The following is a 22501-nucleotide window of genomic DNA, read 5'->3' as shown; positions in this document are numbered from 1 at the left end:
TTATTGAGGAAAACGACGCCAATTTCGGTTTCCATGAAAAACCTAACTTGACTGGTGGAAAAATCTAATTAAACTCAGTATGTCAGCCTTGTGAAATTCTTCGGAACGCAAAGACCTCCCTCCATCAAAAGCCCAGAGCACCAATGAAAAATGCTTATGAACAACACAGCAGCCAGCGGGCTGCAAAATCAAAGCAAATTACTTTCACGAAGCCACGAACGTGTTATAAATAAACGTACATGCTAATTAATTTCGTAAATTATGTGTCATAAACAAAGGTGACTGGGTTGGTTGGCTGGATGCTCTTGAGTCCAACGTTAATGTACCTACCACCCCTGAAGAGTCATTTTCTAGTGAAATTACAACGATTCTGAACGCGCATAATTTGTCTTGTAGACACCTGTCGCAAGCTGGTGACGTGGATGATTCCGCTTCAGGGAATTGTTTTGCATGGCGAAACAGAATATAAAAGGTAAACCTGTTATTATTTGATGGCAACATATGATGAGAGATGAGTGCGTCAGGGAAGTGTGTTTGAACATTCCAGGAAAATAAATCTCTAACTGATCCATCACATCCGGTTTATTACCGTTTCAACCGTATTATTTAAGTCTTATATGCTATATATTATTTTAAAATATAAATACATAATTAAATTTATGAATTGGGTTGCTAATGGAAGACTCATAATTGCAGAAAAGTGTAGCATTAGCATTTTGTATCGGTGGAAAGTATGGATTTCGACTACAATGTGCTGTCTTCATCAGGGGGCTAGATTTCTATAGATCTTTATTGCCTAGAATCGCATATTAGTCCCATATGACTTTTCGACGATTTTAAGATACGTGCACTAGTGGGCCTAATTTTTTATTCTTCATCTACATTAGACCTGTTCATTTTAAACGAAATGTTCGGAATGTAACGGGTCAACCGTGATTACTGTTCGTCATGTTAATTTGAACTTCTGTGCAAATTTTCAGCAAAATCGGTGATGATTTAGAGTTGCTTCAAGTTAAATCTATGTTTTTAAGGTAATTTACGGCTTACAATATTTGTATCTCGAGACTGAAACAACGAAAGCTGCTGTAACAACTTTCATAGCAAAGTTTAATGTATTATGTATCAACTTTGTAACCAAAAGTTGACTATTCGAAGTGATTTTATTGAAGTTTGACTTAGTTTCATGCTCGAAGATATCTTAAAAAGTGAAGAATTTTAAAGTATTTGTTCTACGAATTTTCCACCCATATGATATAAAATGTATAGTCTACAGCATAATGTTCCTCATATTGTTCTAGAAGTTTCGTTCAAACATAGTTTTCGTGTATATTTCATAGATTGAGAAATAAAAATCAGATAAAAGGCCTTTTAGCTAAAATTCACAAGACAACAGAGCCAATAAAAGTCAATTAGATTGACAGAACATAGTTGCATTGCTTTTCAATGACGACCGATGACTGTTTCATTGATATATGATTTTTTCATAAATATGAATCCTCAGTAGACGTGTTTTTTTTAATCAAAGGCAAGTGTCACTCGAGCCATTCAAATGTTTGGTATTTTATTAATTGCTGTTATGGTTCGAGTGACACTTGCCTTTGATTAAAAAAAACACGTTTAAAATGAACAGGTCTAATCTACATAGTATAAAATCGAGTTGTTAGTTCTGAAATAATAGTAAAAAAAGATGAAGTCTGTTTGTCCCATGTATAAAAAAATTAAAGGGTTGTGTCCTAGACACGACTGCATTATGACGTAGAACTACGCAAAATCGATGTATGCCATGCAGTTTTGATTTATATAATACTTTATCTTAATTTTTTCAAGAATTTCATTGTTTCGGTTAGAGTTCAATGTTGGTTCAAGTATTTTTCCTGGAATGTAATAAATTTTGAAAATTCAAATGTGGGGTCCTAAACATGCCGTTATATATTTTGGAGTAGCACCTAAGTATAGTCCATGCATGTTGTGGGATTAAACAATTGCCGAAAAATATGTTAATTTTTTTCAGTAGTTCATTAGTTTTAAATTAGGTCTCTGAAGCAAAGAAGAGAGTGAACGTTTCATATTATGATAGCGCAAAAGGCAGTTGTTTTCCCTATCAGAAGATGGTACTTTCAATATTAAAAAAAAAATGGTCAGAGAAGCAGGGGAGGAAGGGATATAACGATTCTACGGGGTTTAAGCACAACTTTGTTCTCCAATTTGGAGGACAACCCTAACATAAAAAATATCATGCATCATCATTATGTAGTTTACAGCGTGTTTGTAGAATGATGCAAAAAAGAATACTTTTACTTTTTTTCAAATCAAACGTTTGGTTTCCAATAAGTAGGTGCTTAGTACAACATTAATTGAAAGCTAGGGGGTTTCAATTATTGAATTTCAAAGTCAGCAAAAAAGCTCGTATGAGACATGAGGTAAAGTGCGACCTCAAACAAATGCAACTTATCATGTGACACCTCAAAACATATTAGAATTAAATAATTAGTTCAATTGGGGGGCCCAGTGCAACATTGGCCACGCCAAGTTTCGAACCCCTCGGAAAAATGGCCAGTTTCTGAATATGATCTAAAACCATTGAGTCACATCTAAATTCAACAACCAGTTCAATGGCAGTTATTAGGAATAGCCAGGATCCAGTCAATTTCCGGATACCCCTAGGAAAGTAGCCAGTTTTAGACATGAATCAAAATTCATTATGCGATCCTGGCTAGTAAAGTAAACAGAAAATTGACCGGAAAACCAATGTAGGAAATAACAAGGCCTAATCATGATACAAATATACAGTAGGAATTTTGCCAATAATTCAAACTTTTCAATTAAATTAATTAAATAATAGTCTGCTAGCATGAAGTTTACACCTTTTAGTAGTATTATAAAGGGCGAACACGAAATTATTGCGACACCGAAAATGTCATGCCAATTTTCTTATAATGTTTAGAATCAAACCAAAATTTAGGGTAGTTTTATACATATATTTACTTCAAAAATCAAAAGAAAAGTTAATCGATGGAGCCTTGAGTATAAAATTGAACGCATTTTCGCTTGATGCCCTCCATCAAAGTCTTTACAGTGTCATCCGGTACCAGTTTTTCAGTTTTTTTTTTCCATTTTCTTAACATGTCCTTCTCGTCTTTGACTGTCTTCTTGCTCTTCCGAAGTTCCCACTTCATTATTGCCCAGTACTGCTCCACCGGGCGCAGCTCCGGACAGTTTGGCGGATTCATGTCCTTTGGAACAAAATGGACAGAATTGGCCTCATACCACTCCAGGACACTTTTAGAATAGTGGCATGATGCCAAATCTGGCCAAAATAGCGGAGCTTCGTCGTGCTGCTGCAAGAACGACAAAAGGTGCTTCTCGAGGCACTCAGATTTGTAGATCTCGCCATTTACTGTGCCTTTTGTCACGAAAGGCTCACTCCTCAGTCCGCAAGAGCAGATGGCCTGCCAAATGAGATATTTGGAGGCGAACTTAGACATTTTCTTCTTCTTAAATTTGTCGTCCACATCGAACTTGCTCTTGCCGGTGAAAAACTCCAATCCCGGAATTTGCTTAAAATCGGCTTTTATATACGTTTCGTCGTCCATCACACAGCAGCCATACTTTGTCAGCATCTTCTCGTAGAGCTTCCGCGCCCGAGTTTTTGCCGTCGATTGTTGCCGCTCATCGCGGTTTGGGAAGTTCTGTACCTTGTATGTATGTAGTCCAGCTCTCTTCTTTGCATTCTGGACGTAGCTCTGCGATATGCCGATCTTTTTAGCCAAATCACGGCTTGAGACGTTGGGATTTGCTTTAATCATCCGCTTCACCTTTCCCTCCGTCTTTTTGTTCTCCGGTCTCGGTTTTCTTCCAGCTCCTTTGCAGTGGTCCAACGTCAACCGCTCCTGGAACCGCTTCAACACTCTGGAGACGGTTGAATGGTGAATGTTCAACATTTTTCCCAACTGCCGCTGCGACAGGTCAGGAAATTCCAGGTGTTTGGAAAGAATTTGTTCTCTCAACTCGCGTTGGTTCACCTCCATTTTCGGTGAATCGAAAAACACGACTTCGAGTTTGACAGCATGTACACAAAACACATCAATGAGAAAGTGTGCAAAATTTGGTTGATTTTTACCCAATGGTAAAAAAGTTATTTCTTGTTCGCCCTTTACTGCACAAAAGTTTAGAAAATGTAAGTAAACATTCCTCTTGTGGGCGTTCTAAAGTGAGCCATGTTGATGTCAAAATTAGTTCAAAGTGAGCTATTTTGAAAACATAATGAAACCAAAATTATGTTAGTCATTAAAACTAATCTTTTTCTTTATAGTTATGAGATTTTAGAAGAAGTTTCTTAGACTTTCTTGGACTAAATTTGCGCCGGTAAAAATATGTCCAATATGATTGATTTTTGGATAGGTCCAACAAAAATTCATAGCTCCAAAGGGTGTTACAAATTAATTTGAAGTTTTACAGCGTCCCAACCAGTAGATGGTGACGCATTTCTTCCAGTTACTTTCATGTTGGCTTGATAACACCGAAATCTCTCTGCAGCGGTCTTGTATTGTTTCGGAGAACCGTCTGCCTGACGATTCTTCGCATTTAACTGAATGTTAAACATATATGGTTCCTCTATACAAGGTTGCAAAGACTCATTTCAGCTAAAATAATGTTTTTCGGAATAATAAAACCAAAAGATGGTATGATGGCATGTTTTACTTGTAACTTACAAGAAGAGGTTACAAAGTATGCGTTGGAAACATAAAACCTGTAAATTTTGCTTTCTATGAGTCACAATCAGCGATTTGCTGATCGCTGAGTGAGTGAGTGAGTGAGTGAGTGAGTGAGTGAATGTGTGAAAAATCGCTGATTGTTTCTCTCATGAAGTGAAATAAACAGGTTTAATATGTCAAACACATTCTTTGCAACCTCTTCTTGTATCCTACCAATTCAAAATTTGATCATGGCATCTAATTATTTCATAATTTAGAAAAACATTGTTTTAGCTGAAATGAGTCTTTGCAACCTTGCCTCTATATATGCAATTAGATTAACATCCGAAGTCCATCCTTTTTTACAAGATGTGCTACCTAGTGGTAATCGATTGACGACTGGGTTTGGGGAAAACGTTTCTTTTATGATAACATTATCATTTGTACATTTATCAAAAGTTTTTTTTAATGGAAAATTGAAAACGTATTTGTTTAAGCAGATTTGAAAAGTAATATCCTATCGATTGGCATGTTTGGAAAAAAGTAGCAAGCGTTCAAAACCTAACACTTTTTTTTTTCACCATACAATTTTTCGATTTGCACCCCAGTATAGTCGATTAAGACGTAGTGAAGTGCCCAACGTAGAGCAAAAACTCGCGTGGTCTTTCTTTCCTTTATGAAATAAAAGGCAGTAATCCCGACTACTGTTTAACAAACAACTCTGAAGATCTTTTATCCTGAGGTTGAAACTGTGCTTGTCCGCACCTAGCAAACCTCGGATGATGAACTCATCAGAAAAACTCCCTCTTTTATTCAAGAACTAACCCTTTTTATACTAAACCCACCTTATCTACTTTAATACATATTAACTATGGGTTTTACCCCCACTCGGATTTACTTGACTTTCCCTTTACATACTATTTTGGATTCGGTTACCTAGTAGTAGAGATAGTATTGTCTCAGTCTATAAAATCACGTTCCCTCTCAGTTATTAACCCATTCCTCCTAGTTCTTCTAAAAACGTTCTTAGTATATAAAACTTCGGGTCTTTTTTACTATATACATTTCTACTCAGATTATATGCAATATAAAAATCAACGATACAGTGGTTCCTTTTTCTCACATGTACTTAACCATTTACTACTTATACTCTCTTTATTTCTCCTACTTTCTAGAACCTTCCTCTCAATCATACCTGTATCTAGCAAGCCACAATTCTTGCCATAACTTGTATGCAACTCCTTTCTCTCTCTATGTGTACTCTCATGCTCTCAGCGGGCCAAACCGCCTCTCTTAAGTCACTTGAACCCGCCTGTTGATAGAACTTTCCATATGGCTAACATTTCCCCCTCTTAATTCTTAGTACATAGTGTTCATTCATTAATTCATTAGCATATATTCTAGTCTCTTTCAGAGTGCCTTCCATTCGTTTTGGATAAAAAAATGTTTTATTAAATTATGGAATAATAAGATATTATACTAGTATTTTGTTTGTGTAAGCAACAAAAAAAGACTGTGAAGTTTGTGTTTGACACATAATACCTGTCAATTTTGCTACACGAGTGTCGCAATAAGCGATTTTGTCATTTATCTCACTCACTCTTCGCTCTTCACTCTTCGCGAAGCGGCGATTAGAAAATCGCTCATTGTGACTCTGCCAAAGCTAAATTTGCAGGTTTTATGCGTCAAACATAAACATTACAATCTTTTCTTGTTACTTACAAATACAAAATATCATTATAATATCTTATTATTCTAAAATTTAATAAAACTTTTTTTTAGGCAAAATGAATGGAAGGCACCCTGGTCTCTTTCATGAGTCCAACCCTGTTCGAACGTAGCGATATACTCTGGCGTCTTCATTTGTTTATATTGGTTTTTAATTTTGCTACTCTGCATGGCCCTGTTATTTGTTCCCATTTGGAGGGTCACTATGAACGCTACGCTGCCCTTCAATGTTTATTCGTTTACATAACTGAATGAAAACATTTTCATTTGCTAATCTTTTCTATGCTTACGTTTACGCTGAGTCAGTGAATCTTGGGTTTACGGAAAATGGGGCGTTGCAGTAGTTCTCCGTCAAAAAACAACAACCAAAGGCATTTAGCAAGTATTTTTAGTATAGATTCTTATTTTCGTGCTGTTTAATACATAATGTTGAATGAAAACAAAGGAAAACATAATAATGGCATTTAAAAGCGACGAAAAAAAAAAAAATCAGCCGTCCTGTTTTCCATGGGCTTCAGGTTACTCTTCCCAAAACTGTTTTTTTCCTTCCTCTACCAATGGCAAAAAAGTTTTCAGCAATGCAGCTTTTCTGTCCAAGTCCATTCCTCATGGTTGACTTCTCTTTATCAAATGTTCCTCCAAGTTGAAGCGCTCCACTGAAACCACTTTTTCGTGCTTGACTGTTAATATATTACAGCTTTTCAAATCGTCACCGTTCACAAAGCTGCTATAATTAAAAGCAGCCTTTCTTGATGACAACCCTTCTTATTTTCTCGATGCATGGTCGAGGGCTCAGCTTGTTTAGCACGTACTGGGAGACAGTGAAAATGTTGGGGAAGAAATGCTGTGGAAGCATGTCCAACTTACCAAACCTTTTTTTTTTTTCGCGCCTTCAATAGCAGCTGTAAAGTCTGGGTATGTCACCGATGGGTTTCTTCTCATTGCACCTTCAACTGCGGCGTAGAAGCTGTCTGCTGCCCTGAAGGTGTGTCCTGATTCAAAAATTTTTTAGAACCAACTACTGCATCTCAACATTTTGGAATTTATATGAAGCATGAGGTGAAGGAAAAGATTCCAATTTTTGTTCTGGGACGCACAGTTGTCCAGCCACAAAACAAGCGTTTCCACACCACTAAATCTGGTAATAATCCTATGAAAACAACCAGCTAGGTCATTAGACGATCGGCCACTCACAGCTTCATTCCACACACACATGCCAGAACAGGAAATGTCTGCGTGTACTTCCCGACAGGAGCGACTGTTGCATTGAAGGCTATTAGCCTTTGTGAGAACACAACGGTCTTAAATCCATCTAGACAAGGCAGCTGAATGACCTATTTAAAGGATAAACAATGGTTAGCGTAAGCTCACAATTACAACCACCTATAATTATTCATTAGAAATACCTTTTGCAAATCAACCGCCAGTACTACATGCCCAGATTTGACCACATAACCATCCTCATGGTACTCCGCACGGGATGCTTTGGATAGCTGAAGATGATCACTGTATTGCTTACTTGTGGCACAACAATCGTTTGATGGAGGAGCCTCGGTCGTATGTCCGGAAGTTTTCTGATGTTGAAGTGCCGAAATACAAGTTTCGCATTGCTCGTGTCCAAGTTTTACCATCGATATGTTTATATCCTTCAAAATACGCCCGTAAAAATCATAGCTGACACCGATCTCGTGAGGTAATTTTCGTGCATGGCAGTTTTGGTTAAATCCTAACGCAAATACAGCTTATTTGGAGCATGAGCATGTCGATAATGTGATATGGTAAACATAAAAGACACGATTTAATAGATTAATTTAATGTTTTCTTATTATATGTTGTTCATTCTCATGAATACCATTGATAAGGTATTGAATTATTTATTGATTTCACTCCATATGACTTCCCTATTGACGATGCGGTGGTCCATTTGCTACTTGATCATCTGTATAATCATGAATTTTTGGCATAATTTTAAATAATACCGCATTCAGGAAATAACAGCACCATTTAAAATCAAATCGTTTTAAAATCATACATACGTAAAAATTTATCACTGGGTGTATAGGTATCAAAAATATGATTTGTTGCTTGCACAATGTGATAACCAGAAGAAAAAAAATTTAACTTTATTCTCAGTTTGAACAATACGCTGCACATGTTCAAGAAGATTTGATGCTCTTTCTATTGAAATATTGTTTGAATACTCAAAACTAGTTTTAAAAACATTGTGTTTGAATGAAAAGCTGAAATTTTTTTTTATTGAAACTTTATCATTACGACCATTTATTTGTCCGATGATATAATGTGCACACTTTGTTGCTTCACGGTTAGACAAAACATTTGTAGTGTTCACAATACACAAATATGTCACTCAAACATGTAAATGCAAAATTAAACTAAAAAACATACATGCAGGCGTTTCGGAAGGACTGTTCGTTGCTTTCGGCACTATTTTCATTTTATCCTTAGATACTGACTCGTTGATCAATTATTATAAAATTTAAGAAAAGTGATTGTAGTATGCCTTGATTTGTCTCTGTATCAATAAGTAGCAAAATGCCAATTTTTCATTTATCAGAAGGTCATCGATCGAGTGGTCACCTCACCCTCTGGAAGATCCGGAGCATCCGTAATTTTTTTTTTAATCTTTATTTTGAGATTTTTAGCCTAAGGCTAGTTCATCTCTGTCGTGACCTGACCGAGGTTTCAAGCCTCGGCCATTTGTCTCAACAAAGACTAGCACAATGCACAACCGTGCGCTACAAAATTAGTTAAATGACTGATTTCACCATGCAGTCATGCACAAAGGCGAGGGGAAGCTCATGCTTTCGGTAGTTTCCTCATCGCATTTATATGTATGTGTGCGTTTCTTTGATCATCAAATAATCGCTACACGCTGACTTCAGTATACTCAAGTCGTTTGTTTTATAAGACTACACGCTGAATCAAGTTTACTCAAGGTATAGTTATCGTTATTCACTATGATTATTATTCAGTACCAACTCTATCTACCACATTCTTTCCCTTCTCTACTCTTACGAGTACAGATACAATTCAACAACACAGACACATTACCGCAATTATCAACAAAATACATAAACGAACATTCATTAGCTTAATAGTTTTCAAGCACATGTTTCGAATATTGCTAAAAAGTTCACTTCACCATCAACTTCAAATTTATAGCACTATTGCCAACAACTTCAATATTTCCTTCAAAATTCAACTGCAATCCAACCATCAACTTCACTTTTCCATAAGCTTTGGCATCACCATCATCTTCAACAATGCAATAAATTTCAATAATTTTATCATATCAACATTCAACATCTTAAATACTGCCATAAACTCTATCATTACCATCAGCTTCACAACCGTATCAACTTCAATTTAGCCATACATTTTGTCATTATCGTCAACTTCATCACCTCCGGTCACGTAAGTTACTCCTTGATTCGTCATAGATTTTTTTGTTTTACTATACTTACAACCTATACCACTTTGTACACCAATTGTAGTTGCATAAAAATCTTCCTTTTACAAAATAATCTTTGAAATTACCGTCAAATTCGACATTATCATCAACTCAAAATTTTCTACATTGCATTAACTATTAACATCAATTTAAATAATACCATCATCCTCCTCGATTCCGTTAATTTCTACATTACCATCACCATATTTTGTTATCAATATGTTCATGGTCAGCATCGGGTTTAACTTGATCATTGTGTACTATTGGATCAAAGATTAAACCTACTTCACAAGTATCATCTTCGACATTGATCTCACCTTACGTATTGAACTCAACCTCAACTTCGTAATAAACTTTAACATTACCATTAATATCAGTTTGGATATCATCTTTAACTGTAACATGTAACTGTAACTGTAACATAATCGCCACCGTAAGCATCGATATTGAAATCTATCAATAAGATTATGATAATGATAAATATTTCTATATAACCATTAACTTTCAAAGTATCATTTTAAATATTATCAACATTTTTTTCATTTTTGTCATCCTTAACATACTTAAATCAATCCAGCAACTTAAATAACTTCATTGACTTGATCATCTATACTAATCTCAATATCAATCTGCAATCAAATGAATGAAGAACTTTGAGTGGGTTTGTTTATTTCCTTTAAATTCCGTTATAATTCAAATCAAATCAACTTCAATAATATGATCAGCTTCAGCACTGGTCAGTTCCAACATTGGCATCTACTTAAATTTCAAAATATGCATATCCATCCACTAAATTCGCAATCTATTTCAGCATTAGCGAGCATAAGCATCAACTTCTAGGTACACTGCCATTAACTTTAACACCGTCTCAAAATTTAACATTTTTTTAGCTCAATCCAAGATATTATCCTCGATTTTATCATTAATTTAAATATTTTCATCAAGTTCGACTTCACCATCAACTTCTACAACGTAATCAAATAGAATATTTTCATTAACTCCAACATCATTACTCACTTCAATACCACCATCAAATCTAGCATTTATGTCAATTTCAAAATCACTATCATCGATTTTGCCTTCGTAAATTTTGCCATCCCCACATTGCATGTTCAATATTACTATGATCAATATTGCGTTCAAGATATGAACCGGCTTACCGCTGAAAACCTCTTTAATAATGACAACCAAATCAACATTACAATCATCTTATACCGTCATCAACATTCGGTTTTATTTACCAGCCAATCCTGTCATTGCTTCTTTCTTCTTTTTTTCTACCGGCCTACTCTACTGCCCTTCCGTCAGGGAGCCTACCGGAGACTATCTTCACCAATCTACCATCGGGAGAATCTGAACCCTTTTTTTTGCTATGACCTCTACCCATAGGAGCTTAAAATCTAACACCAAAAACACTATTCACGATATTCTTTTGGTTTTTGTTTCATAAATCCGAAGGAAAAACTGATTAAACTCGCAACACTGGGAGTAAATGCTGCGCCATTGTCGTGACCTGACCGAGGTTTCAAGCCTCGGCCATTTGTCTCAACAAAGACTAGCACAATGCACAACCGTGCGCTACAAAATTAGTTAAATGACTGATTTCACCATGCAGTCATGCACAAAGGCGAGGCGAAGCTCATGCTTTCGGTAGTTTCCTCATCGCATTTATATGTATGTGTGCGTTTCTTTGATCATCAAATAATCGCTACACGCTGACTTCAGTATACTTAAGTCGTTTGTTTCATAAGACTACACGCTGAATCAAGTTTACTCAAGGTATAGTTATCATTATTCACTATGATTATTATTCAGTATCAACTCTATCTACCACAATCTCTAATCCGTAAAACTTATTACTTTATAGTTTTATTGAAATAGGCCTTGATTTGTCTATACATCAATATGTAATGTCGCAAAATACTGATTGTTAAAATATCAGGTGGTTAAAGACTCACCGAATGGTCCTAGGAACATCCATAAAATTAAATACTTCCTGTATTTGGTTGTGATCATTATGCATTGTAGTAAACCACTGAATTTATATTCATCAGCTGGTATTAGATTCTGGGTGGTAGATTAGATTGTAGTATGCGTTGATTTGTATCTGTAACTGAAAAGTATAAAAATGCTGATTTTTGAGCTGGTCATACTGAGTAGTCACCGGCTGGTCTCCTGGAAGATCCAGATCATCCTGAAAATTAAATACTTATTGTATTGGATTGCAGTAGACCACAAATTCGTTTCTTTGTAAATAAGAATGTAGCAAAATGTTAAATTTTTAATCATTAGCTGGTCATAGCTTCTGACTGGTCACCAGATGCTCTCCTTCAGTGATATTTGGGTTGGAATATATTTAATTATATTAATATTATATATATTAACAGAGCCCTCCCGGTACAGAATCTTGGAAGATGGTTCATATGGCTATTTCTGAGAGCTACAAAAGTTTGATTTTTACTGAAATTTTAATGGACCATCTGCAGTCATATTTGGGATGAAATAAATTTGATATCAAACTGCGGAAGTTTTGAAATTGTGGGTGTTAGTATTTTGCAAATTGTGGTTCTAAGCACAATTCAAAAATTGCTGCGGTCTGGAGTCAAATATATTTCTTTTTTTTTTATTTAGATGCAAGGGGACGCAGACATGTTTTCTACAAATTAACTGGCTTTTCTGATCAAAACCCAAATTTTGTTTATGAAAAGGTTCTCTAATATCTTCTTGACAAGTAGAACTGAAGGGAAACATTTTCAGCAACAGAAATTCGGTTTTTTCATTTTTTAAGATATCTTCGAGCATGAAACTAAGACAAACTTCAATAAAATCACTTTGAATATTCAACCTTTTTTGACAAAGTTGGTAGATAACACATTAAACTTTGCTATGAAAGTTGTTACAGCAGTTTTCGTTGTTTCAGTCTCGAGATACAAATATTATAAGCCGTAAATTACCTTAAAATCATAAAATTAACTTGAAGCACCTCTAAATCATCACCGATTTTGCTGAAAATTTGCACACAAGTTCAAATTAACATGACGAACAGTAATCACGGTTGACCCGGTGCATCCCAAACATTTCTGTTGGAATGAGCTGGTCTAATCTACATGTTTTAAGAGATCATAGATGCTAATTTCCATCGTAAATCTGGTGCAATATGAGTGTTTTAACTTACCCCACTGAATGGAACGAGATGAAACATCACACACACCATATTTGTACTCTCATAAAAAAAATATTTTTTTAGGATCTAAACTATAGTTTAGGATAGGTTTGGTGCAAAAACATTTCTTTATATACTTTAAAAGACCAGTGCAGTATTAGTTCGCATCCAAATAAACTCAAATTTTGGGAGAATAATCAGTACCTAATTTATAATTGATTGAGCTTACTGGAGTAAAATTGTCATTTTGAACCACCCTACTGCCTACATTATGTTAAGCCCTTATTATATTTACGTTTTACACGCAACCTTTGGTGAAACATTGAAGAGCTCATAGAAAATCTGACATTGATAGATGCATTTTAGTTAAGGGTCCTATACGCCACCGGATGTGCAAAGGGCGAACGTGAAATACTTCCATCCTGGGTGGCTGCTCGCTTCTGCCTTGACCTGGGCCCAGGTCAGATTCCTATCGAATTGCTTTATTTCCTTGTTGAGGCTCCGCCGCCATGAACCCCTGGATCTGCCTCTGCTGCGATGTTCTGCCATATTCCAATCCAGCGCTTGCTTGCAGATTTCGTTTCCACCCCGTCGAAGTGTGTGATCGACCCACCTCCACTTTCGCTCTGATGACATCGACGATGGAGCTCGGCATTCGAGATCCAGTTGTGAGGCCACCAGGCACGAATTATACACAGAAGACATCGGTTGAGGAAGACCTGCAGCTTCTGAGTGTTCTCGGCTGATACACACCACGTATTGCTGGCGTATAGCAACACAGATTTCACGTTTGAGTTGAAAATTCAGATTTTGGTTGGTTGACTTATCTGGTTTGATCTCCATACGTTTCGTAAACTCACAAAGGCAGCCCTAGCCTTCTTGATTCGTGCACCTATGTCACTCTTGGTCCCGCCATCCGAAGCTATTTGGCTGCCAAGATATTGAAAACTGTTGACCCTCTCCACTGCTTGCCCCACTACCGTAAAGTTGAAAGGGTTGCCCGTGTTGACATCCAACGATTTGGTCTTGTTGACGTTGATGGTGAGACCCACCGCAGAGGAGCGTTCGGCTAGGTCATTAAGCTTACTCTGCATATCAGAGCGCCGTTGTGCTAGTGAGCAACATCATCAGCCAAATCTAAGTCGTTGAGATGCTCCAAGGTGATCAGCTGCCAAAGCAGCCCACGGTTCGGTACACGTTCATATTACATAAATGCATTCCTTCGTACTCAATTTACAATCGACCTTACAATTGACCCATAACATTTATCACACTTTAGACTAACGTGAAGAGCCTTCAACTGTCGTAAACTTTTCTTTAACTAATTCACTTTACTCGACTGAAAACCAAATTCCAGCAAATACAGATCGACCTCATCCAATAAGGCAACTGTTTAAAACAACACCCCCAATGATACTGCTATCGCAACGACAGACTTTCAAGTGCAACCAAACTTTATACTACACCTCAAAGTCAATCCCATCCATTATAAGGAAATACGTGGTCCCCATAATCCACAAAGTAATTTAATCTTCGACCCACCCCATTTAAACTTCGTGCACGTTGTCCGCTCTTTCGCTCCGGGTAGTTGTAATAAGCGGTCTCTGGAAAAATATTGCCCTTTGGTTTGTAAGCTACTTTGCCACATCGTTCCTCTTCCATCCCTAATTTTCCCGTTGTCTTCATTGCCAACGATTCAAGGTGGAACTGTCCTCCTCGGAAAACTCCTCTAACTATGTGAGTTTGAAATTGAATTTTCCCAACGGAAAATTTAATAAAATTCTACACAAAACTTTCCCATTTGGCAATCCACTGCACCGGGCTTTTTGTCACTTCATCGCCTTCGGCTTGCGCCTCACCTAGCACTATACTATCACCAACGACAACGACGATCCCGTTCCCATATGAGCTGGGTGGGAACCTACCGCCTCTTGATTTCAGCCTAGCGAGAAGGTAGCTGCAGCAGGAAGTGTCTCAAGAGACTAAGCGAGTGGAAAACTCAGTGCAAGCCCCGTCGTCTTCAGACGGTGACGTTAGAGTTTTAGGGTCCACACCACCCGGTCCTCGCTTCAGTGGTTCCGTAATCATACTCGGAAAGCATTCAAGTGTGAATGTAGCCTCAAGGGAAAAGCAAGCATCCTAGTTGGAATGCAGAAAAGACAAAAGCTCTGCATCTCACGTCTGCTGCTAGCTATTTTGTAATCATGTGCATCGGTGAGCTGCGAACGTTAAGAAGTCTAACTTATGAGGCTTCTTTGAGAATCCGAATCTACGGTTAGATGCTTATTGCTAACATGCTTGAAGTTGTAAATAAATTCGCTTAATTCAATGATCTGATGTTTCGTACGGTAAGAACATCTTCAACATGCATGCAAGAATCCCTAGGATGTCATTCAAAGTGATTACCTCCATTTCCTGAATAAACGTCGAATCAGTTTCCGCATGGTTCCAAACAACTCCAACTCTCGAGAGTTCCATTAACCTACATATCACATCTGACCTGTTTTTACATTCCTTTTCCTTCGTTCTCTTTCCAGATAAACCGTTCCCTGAGAAACTCGAATTTATCGAAAATAAATGACCTAGAAGTATTCCCCGGCAAGTAAGTAGCATTGTTGGCACATACTCGAGCCAATGAACCGTGTTTAGAATCGCACCCAAGATTGCCTCCATTAAACCATACGATTGAAAAGCAGCCTCACCAATATAGCACAAAACCCTTCATCTTCTTCCGCTCGCAAACAGGCAATTGACTGAAAATACGCAGAGAGTAAATACGATACATATCCCTCCACACCATCCCCCATGCCTCTAAGGTGGATTCAAACCATTACAAGAAACCTTCCCTTCCCTGCTTACGCTTGATTCGGGTTCAAGAAGCGTAACAATCGAGCTGCTTTTTTCCACGCTTGCCTTTCCTGTTCCATGACGACGGGAACAAATTGTTATTTTCCTTTGTTTAAATGCTAACGAAAAGTACAACCGTGCGCCGCTTCCCAACAATCAAACATGGTGTTAGTTAGGGGGGTTCTATGTTTACGTTTTCGACGGGTGAGGATTTTTTTTTTCAATTTATTTATTTCTACAGGCTCAATTGAATAAACTTTACGGAGCCAAATTATCTTTTGCGTTTAACATTATTAATGTTTTAAATCTAAAGTTAAAATCTAAAGTTAAAATCTAAAGGAATTGAACCGAGTATTCGCGGTCGTCTCGAGGTTAGTGAGGATTTACAGTTTCATGGATGGGAGAGGTAAAAGGAGGTTTGAAATACATATGATATTTCGTTATTCATAAAACATGAACTTATTCCTATTCAACTTGATATCTGCAGTGTAATTCTTTTATTCTTACAAAACAAACATTAAAAAAAACCACACACAAACACACACACACACACACACACACACACACACACACACACACAAAATACAAACTAAACACAAGGTTAATGAAACTTACATTCTAAGGTTAATATTCTTCAAGGAAATATATATGAGTTTCATTCAGTTGTCTACCTCGAGCCCGAAGGGAATCTTACAGCTCAGATCTGACTCCACGATGCTCAGCACAAGACCAAATCATGTGATCTGCGTCCTGGTAACCTTGTCCACATTCACATAGATTGCTGTCCCATAGCCCAACACGGATCAAGTGAGCGTTTAACGAATAATGATAGGACATGAGGCGAGACATCACACGAATGAAGTCTCGAGCCACCTCCAACCCTTTGAACCAAGGAATCTTCGACACCTTAGGGATGATCGAATATAGCCATCGTCCCAAACTCCCTTCATTTCATTTATGTTGCCAGCTGGCGAGTTGTAGTAAAAATAAAAATGTAAAAATAAAATAGCGGTCTGGGGCAAGTGAGGTGATCGTTTCGAGCGTATAATGTATTGCTGCCAGTTCAGCAACATATATGGAACAAGGAGCTTGAAACATTCGAGAGGCGCTATGAAATTCGTTATGAATACCAAAACCGGCGGACGCCTCTGTTAATGATCCATCTGTCAAGAACGATCTTGTGGAATCAACTTGGCCAAAATTTGCAGCAAAAAGTGATGGAGCAATCATGGAACGATAATGCTCTGGGATTCCGCGAATCTCTTGCGTCATAGATAAATCAAAACTAACCGAATTGCCGAAGTCGGAGAAGCATACACGATGAGGATTATGTTGTGAAGGGCTGACATCCTGGGTTATGTACCCGTAGTACAATGTCATAAAGCAAGTTTGAGGATTTAGCTCAAAAAGCTTCTCAAAGTTTTCGATTACCAGTGGGTTCATAACTTCACAACGGGTGAGGAGCCTAAGGGACAACCCCGAAAACCGATCAGAGAGTGGCAACATGCTCGCCAACACTTCAAGACTCATGGTATGAGTCGAGTGCATGCATCCTAACGCGATACGAAGACAGCGATACTGGATCCGTTCCAGTTTGATGATGTGCGTTTTAGCCGCCGACTGAAGGCAAAAACTACCGTACTCTAAAACCGATAAAATCGTTGTCCGGTACAACATTAGAAGATCTTGAGGAAGGGCACCCGACCACGTTCCGGTAATTGCACGGAGAAAATTGATCCTTTGTTGACATTTCCGCTTCAGATACTCAATGTGGGATCTCCAGGTTCATTTAGAATTGAACCAGACCCCAAGATATTTGAACGACATAGAATGAGTGATCGGTTTACCCAAAAGTTGAAGCTTCGGTTGTGCTGGGCTATGTTTCCTAAAAAAAAACGACCAACTCAGTTTTCTCCGTGGAGAATTCAATACCTAGATGAATAGCCCAAATAGACAAACTGTCTAAGGTATTCTGTAAGGGTCCCTATTTTGGCCCTGTGACAGGCACTACGCCGTCATCTGCAAGTTGTCTCAACGTACAGTTGTCACTAAGACAATTATCAATTTCTCTGACATAGAAATTATACAAAAGGGGGCTTAAACATGAGCCTTGGGGGAGACCCATGTAGCTAAATCTTGAAGCTGTAGAATTTCCATGAGAAAAGCTCATATGTTTCTCTGACAGCAAATTGTACAAAAAGTTATTAATTATTGGAGAAAGGCCACAAGCGTGGAGTTTGTCTGAAAGAACTTCAATCGATAGTTAATCAAAAGCCCCCTTAATATCCAAGAACACAGAAGCCATTTGCTCTTTTTTAGCAAAAGACATCTGAATTTCTGTGGAAAGCAACGCTATGTCTGAAGGCCTTTTTTTTTGCAACGTTCATGTACCTCAGATTTTCCATCAAATCTGTGATGGTTTTAAAATATTTCATCTTGGGTTTTTTGAGAAAAAGTGTTTAGAGGTTTACAAAGCCAATTATGAAGGCGTATATGGACTATTGACGATACAAAACTACTACGAATTGAAAAAATGCAGTTAAACAAGGTTCAAATGATGATTTAATCTAAATGGCATTAAAGAGTTCTCTTCGACTTTCAAGTAAGATCCGTATTGATTATGTCGACTTTGACCAAATTCAATTAATATTTTTTGCTAGAACAACTTCTTAATTAATTTCTCTTCCCTCATAAGAGTAAAAGAGAAAGAAACGAGCAGGACAGTCTGAGGCAGCCACGTAATCGTAGTAGGCATTGATTTTCGTCCTGTTTCGAGTGTTTTTGCTTTTATTGGAGGTATCGTGTAGAAAATCTGGAAAAAAAACTGCATGAAGAAAATAGAGCGTTCGCTTGTTGTGCTTCGAAAAAGCGACTCTGTAAAAAAAATCAAGCCAAAGTAGCGACGATCGTTGAAAGATTTTTACTGGAGTTCAATAAAGGAGATTGTAGGTATCCGAAAGTTCTGTGTCCCGTACTCAGCAGGTGGTGAAGTTAAATTTACTTGGATTAAAAATAAATAAATATATATATTTGACTTAATGGCGAGATCGAAAGCAAATTCTGGCAACCATGACGAATTGGTTTGAAAATCGTCTTTCCGATAATACAGGAATGAAACTCACATGAAGTTAGCTACGTTTGCCCAGTGAGTTTAGGTAGTCCTAACCTTGAATTACTACAGAATTGCTAGAGCTTCATTGCAATTCCCATATTTTGAATAAGGAAACATTCAGGAAGGTTCAGCGATTTTCTAGGAAATTCTGTGAAGTATAGGGAACTGTAGTGAATTTTAGGAAAGCTCGGCAAACTTTAAATAAGTTCCTCCAAATAAGCAGAGAAATTCAACAACTTTCAGAGAAGTTCATTGAACTTCAGGAAAGACTTCAGGGAAATTCTTCAAACTTTAAAGGTGTGCTTCGCTCTCCAGATCTGCCAACTTCAGGGACATTTTGTGAGCTTCAGAGGCGTTGAATGTCCTCCTGGTAAGTTCTACGAACTTCAAGAGAGTTCTGTGAACTTTAGAAACATTATATGAATTTCAATGATGTTCTGCAAACAATTCTTTAAACGTGAGGAAATTTTTGAAAACTTTAAGATGGTCTGTGAACCACAGGGAAAATTTAATAACATTAGGAAAATTCTATGAATTTTAAAAATAAATGAGAATTTCAGGAAAAAAAATCAAGAACATCAAAAAAAATCATGAAAGCTTGAAGCATTTCATCGAAGGTCAACGAAATCAAGGAAAAAGTTATGAACAGGGATTTGAATTTGAATGTAACTTCTATAAGCTGTATCATCGGGTCGTTGGTTGAACAACTCCCACTCCATGTCTTAAAAAACAGGTAAAATAGTGAGAATTTGTTGCGATATCTCTTTCTCTTTTACGTTTCCTTTATGAAATGTGATCAAGGGCATGAGCAGGATGGAAGGGCGTAGAAATGAGAGTTTGTCACCTAAAAAAATCGTGAGTACGGCTCACGCATGTTACATTGCCGTTTACCGGTATAAAAAAGGTAGCTGTTTATGAAAATTGAGGTTCACAAATATCCAGAAGAAAGATGTTAACATGAAGTTCAAACCAAACTCGACAGTTAAAATTGTGCGGATGTGTAGATATTTGTAAGAAAAAAACACCACAGAAAAAAAGGAATTCATAAAAATTTCAAATTATGTCGGACGCAGGTTTCTCCTGAGAAACGACATGTATATAGTGAACACCGGAAACTTCCGAATCTCTCCATATTGGCAGATGAAAGTAAGCATCACTTTGTTGCCAAAAAAAACTAGCCTAGGTTAGTTTTTCAAACGTCACAGGAAGACCAAATGGGTTTAAATTTGAAACAGTCAGGAAAAAAAATCTAAGATTTCTCACGAAGATTTACTCAGCTTTAAGAAAGATCTTAATCTGAGTGTTAATAAGGTTAGTATGTAACAGTTATCTTTATAACTTTATATTTTACATGACTTTAAACTATACTTTTGTTATATTTCAGACGCTAAAATTGGCTAAATGTATGAGACATACCGGCCGTCAAACTATCCATAGCTCAAATCAGCTATGAGGAAAGACAACGCGGCCAAGAATGTTCCCAATAACGCAATATGGTGGCTGCCGCAAATGAGACTCAGCATATGCAATTTGGATTCGCTGGTCGCCATTGTAGGTGCTTGATAAACGCCATTGGCTGATTGATAATCGTGCAGTTTTTGAAGGATGAAATTTTTATCATCAGCTAATGAAAAACAACACATCGCTGATTTTTCGATATGTTCTATCACCTCAATCTACAAACCATGAAAACAATAATAAACGAATACAATCAATGTTTTCAAATATAAAATCCCTATTTTTTAATATCATTATATTTCATCATTATAAGTACTTTTAATAACCTTTCATTTGAAATTTTGATCTTTGAAATTGGCCCAGTTGTTCAAAAGTTATAAATTTCTGAAAAAAATAAAAAATAAACGATTTTTCGGACTACCCTAACGTTGAAATAGTCATCCTAATGACAAAAAAAAATATTTTGCGATAAGGATCAAAACTACCATTTCCTACCAAATTCTGTGAACCGCTATATCGTTTTGCAATGGAATGGCTCAATAATAGTAAATTTAGAGACTAAACCATTGTTTAATTATTTTATTAATTTAAACATTCTGACATTGTTTCGATATCTGACGGTACCGAAGAGCGAATCTTAATGAATTATTGAAACTTAGTGTTTTGACAACTTTAATCCCCTTTTGAATCCTTTTTAGGCTGAATTTGTTTCGATCCGTAACAGTTTTGTATTATCAATAGTCCGTATACGCCTTTGTTAACAGCTTAGTAAACTTCAAAACACTTTTTCTCAAAAAACTTAAGATTAAATATTTTAAAACCTTCGCAGATTTGATTGTTAGGATCAATACTAACTTCCTGTGAAGATAAAACTGAGGTACATGAATGTTGCAAAAAAAGTGCTTTCAGCCATAGCGTGGGACAGTCGTTCGTTCCCTTGCCCCTACGGAAACCAAACTGAGTATCTGAAAGTAGGTGGTTCGTCTCAATCCATTTGTCCAAGTGAAAAAGGACAATTTTCTCCAACAATATTCGAATGCACGATAACATAGCGATGGGTCGGTACGGGTTGTAATCTGACGCGTGTTCGCCAGGCTGTTTAATGGCTATAACTCTTACCCGCCTCCAATCATCCGGGACAATATTGAGCTCCAGGAACTGACCAAACAAGTTCAACATGCGCCTCTTAGCGACGTCTGGGAGGTTCTTCAACAAGTTGTACTTGATCCTATCAGCCCCCGGAGCCGAATTGCTACACGAAAGGAGCGCGATTGAGAGCTCCACCATTGAAAACAGGCTGGCTGATCTCGTCTACCGAATTCGTCGTTTCGCGAGGAATCATCCGTGCTGGCACGGAATCAGGAGTCAGGACACACTTTTCGCGTGAACTTGAGAATCCAACGATCTGAGTACTCCTCGATCTCGTTGTTCGAAGACCGGTAACGCATCCTTCGCGCCGTGTTTCAAAGCGTATTCATTGACGTTTTGCGCGATAATCCGTCCACGAATTGCCGCCAGTATCCGCGTTTCTTGGCTTTGATGAGGCTCTTGAGTTCGCGTTCAAGAGCCGAGTACGCTTCGAAATGCACGGGTGTTCCACGTTTCCGGAAAAGCTTAAACGCTTCGGACTTTTTACGATAAACCTCAGTGCATTGCTGGTCCCACCAAGGGGAAGGAAGATGAATTATGTTATTGAATTTTTTGCATTTAATACAACAGTTGAGAAGCATGCAAGTATATTCCGTGCTAAAACAAGCGTTGAAATATACGTTTAATTAATTGTTGCATTTATTTATTATTGCGAGGAGGCGACTACATTCAAACGTGTGACAAAAGTAAAATTATTCATATTTTCTGGATTTATTTTAAAAAACGCACGCACACACAAACATTTTTCTGAATGCCTCTCACCCCGGTAAGACTGAGCTCAATCCCACCGAAGAAATCGTTGAGATAATCTGAGGACGAAAATCTGTTATCACGTCTTTCTTCGAAACGGAAGAAAATTTGTCGATCGCCGCCTCTTG

General features: G+C 37.4%; 1 protein-coding gene across 1 annotated transcript in view; it reads left to right on the top strand.

Moving 5' to 3' along the window:
- The window catches only part of LOC135709864 (uncharacterized), a 949216-nt gene that overhangs the window by 626612 nt on the left and 300103 nt on the right, over nt 1-22501 (top strand). The window contains exon 8 of the mRNA XM_065232287.1: nt 15595-15659. Coding sequence (XP_065088359.1) covers nt 15595-15659 — 65 coding nt within the window. The remainder of the gene's footprint in view (nt 1-15594; nt 15660-22501) is intronic.

Source organism: Ochlerotatus camptorhynchus, unplaced genomic scaffold (genome assembly GCF_037179485.1).
Source record: "Ochlerotatus camptorhynchus isolate MF236.1 unplaced genomic scaffold, CSIRO-AGI_Acam_v1.1 ptg000367l, whole genome shotgun sequence".
NCBI classification, from domain to species: domain Eukaryota; kingdom Metazoa; phylum Arthropoda; class Insecta; order Diptera; family Culicidae; genus Ochlerotatus; species Ochlerotatus camptorhynchus.
Note: the sequence above shows the minus strand (reverse complement) of the source record. Positions and strands in the feature narration are given on the sequence as shown.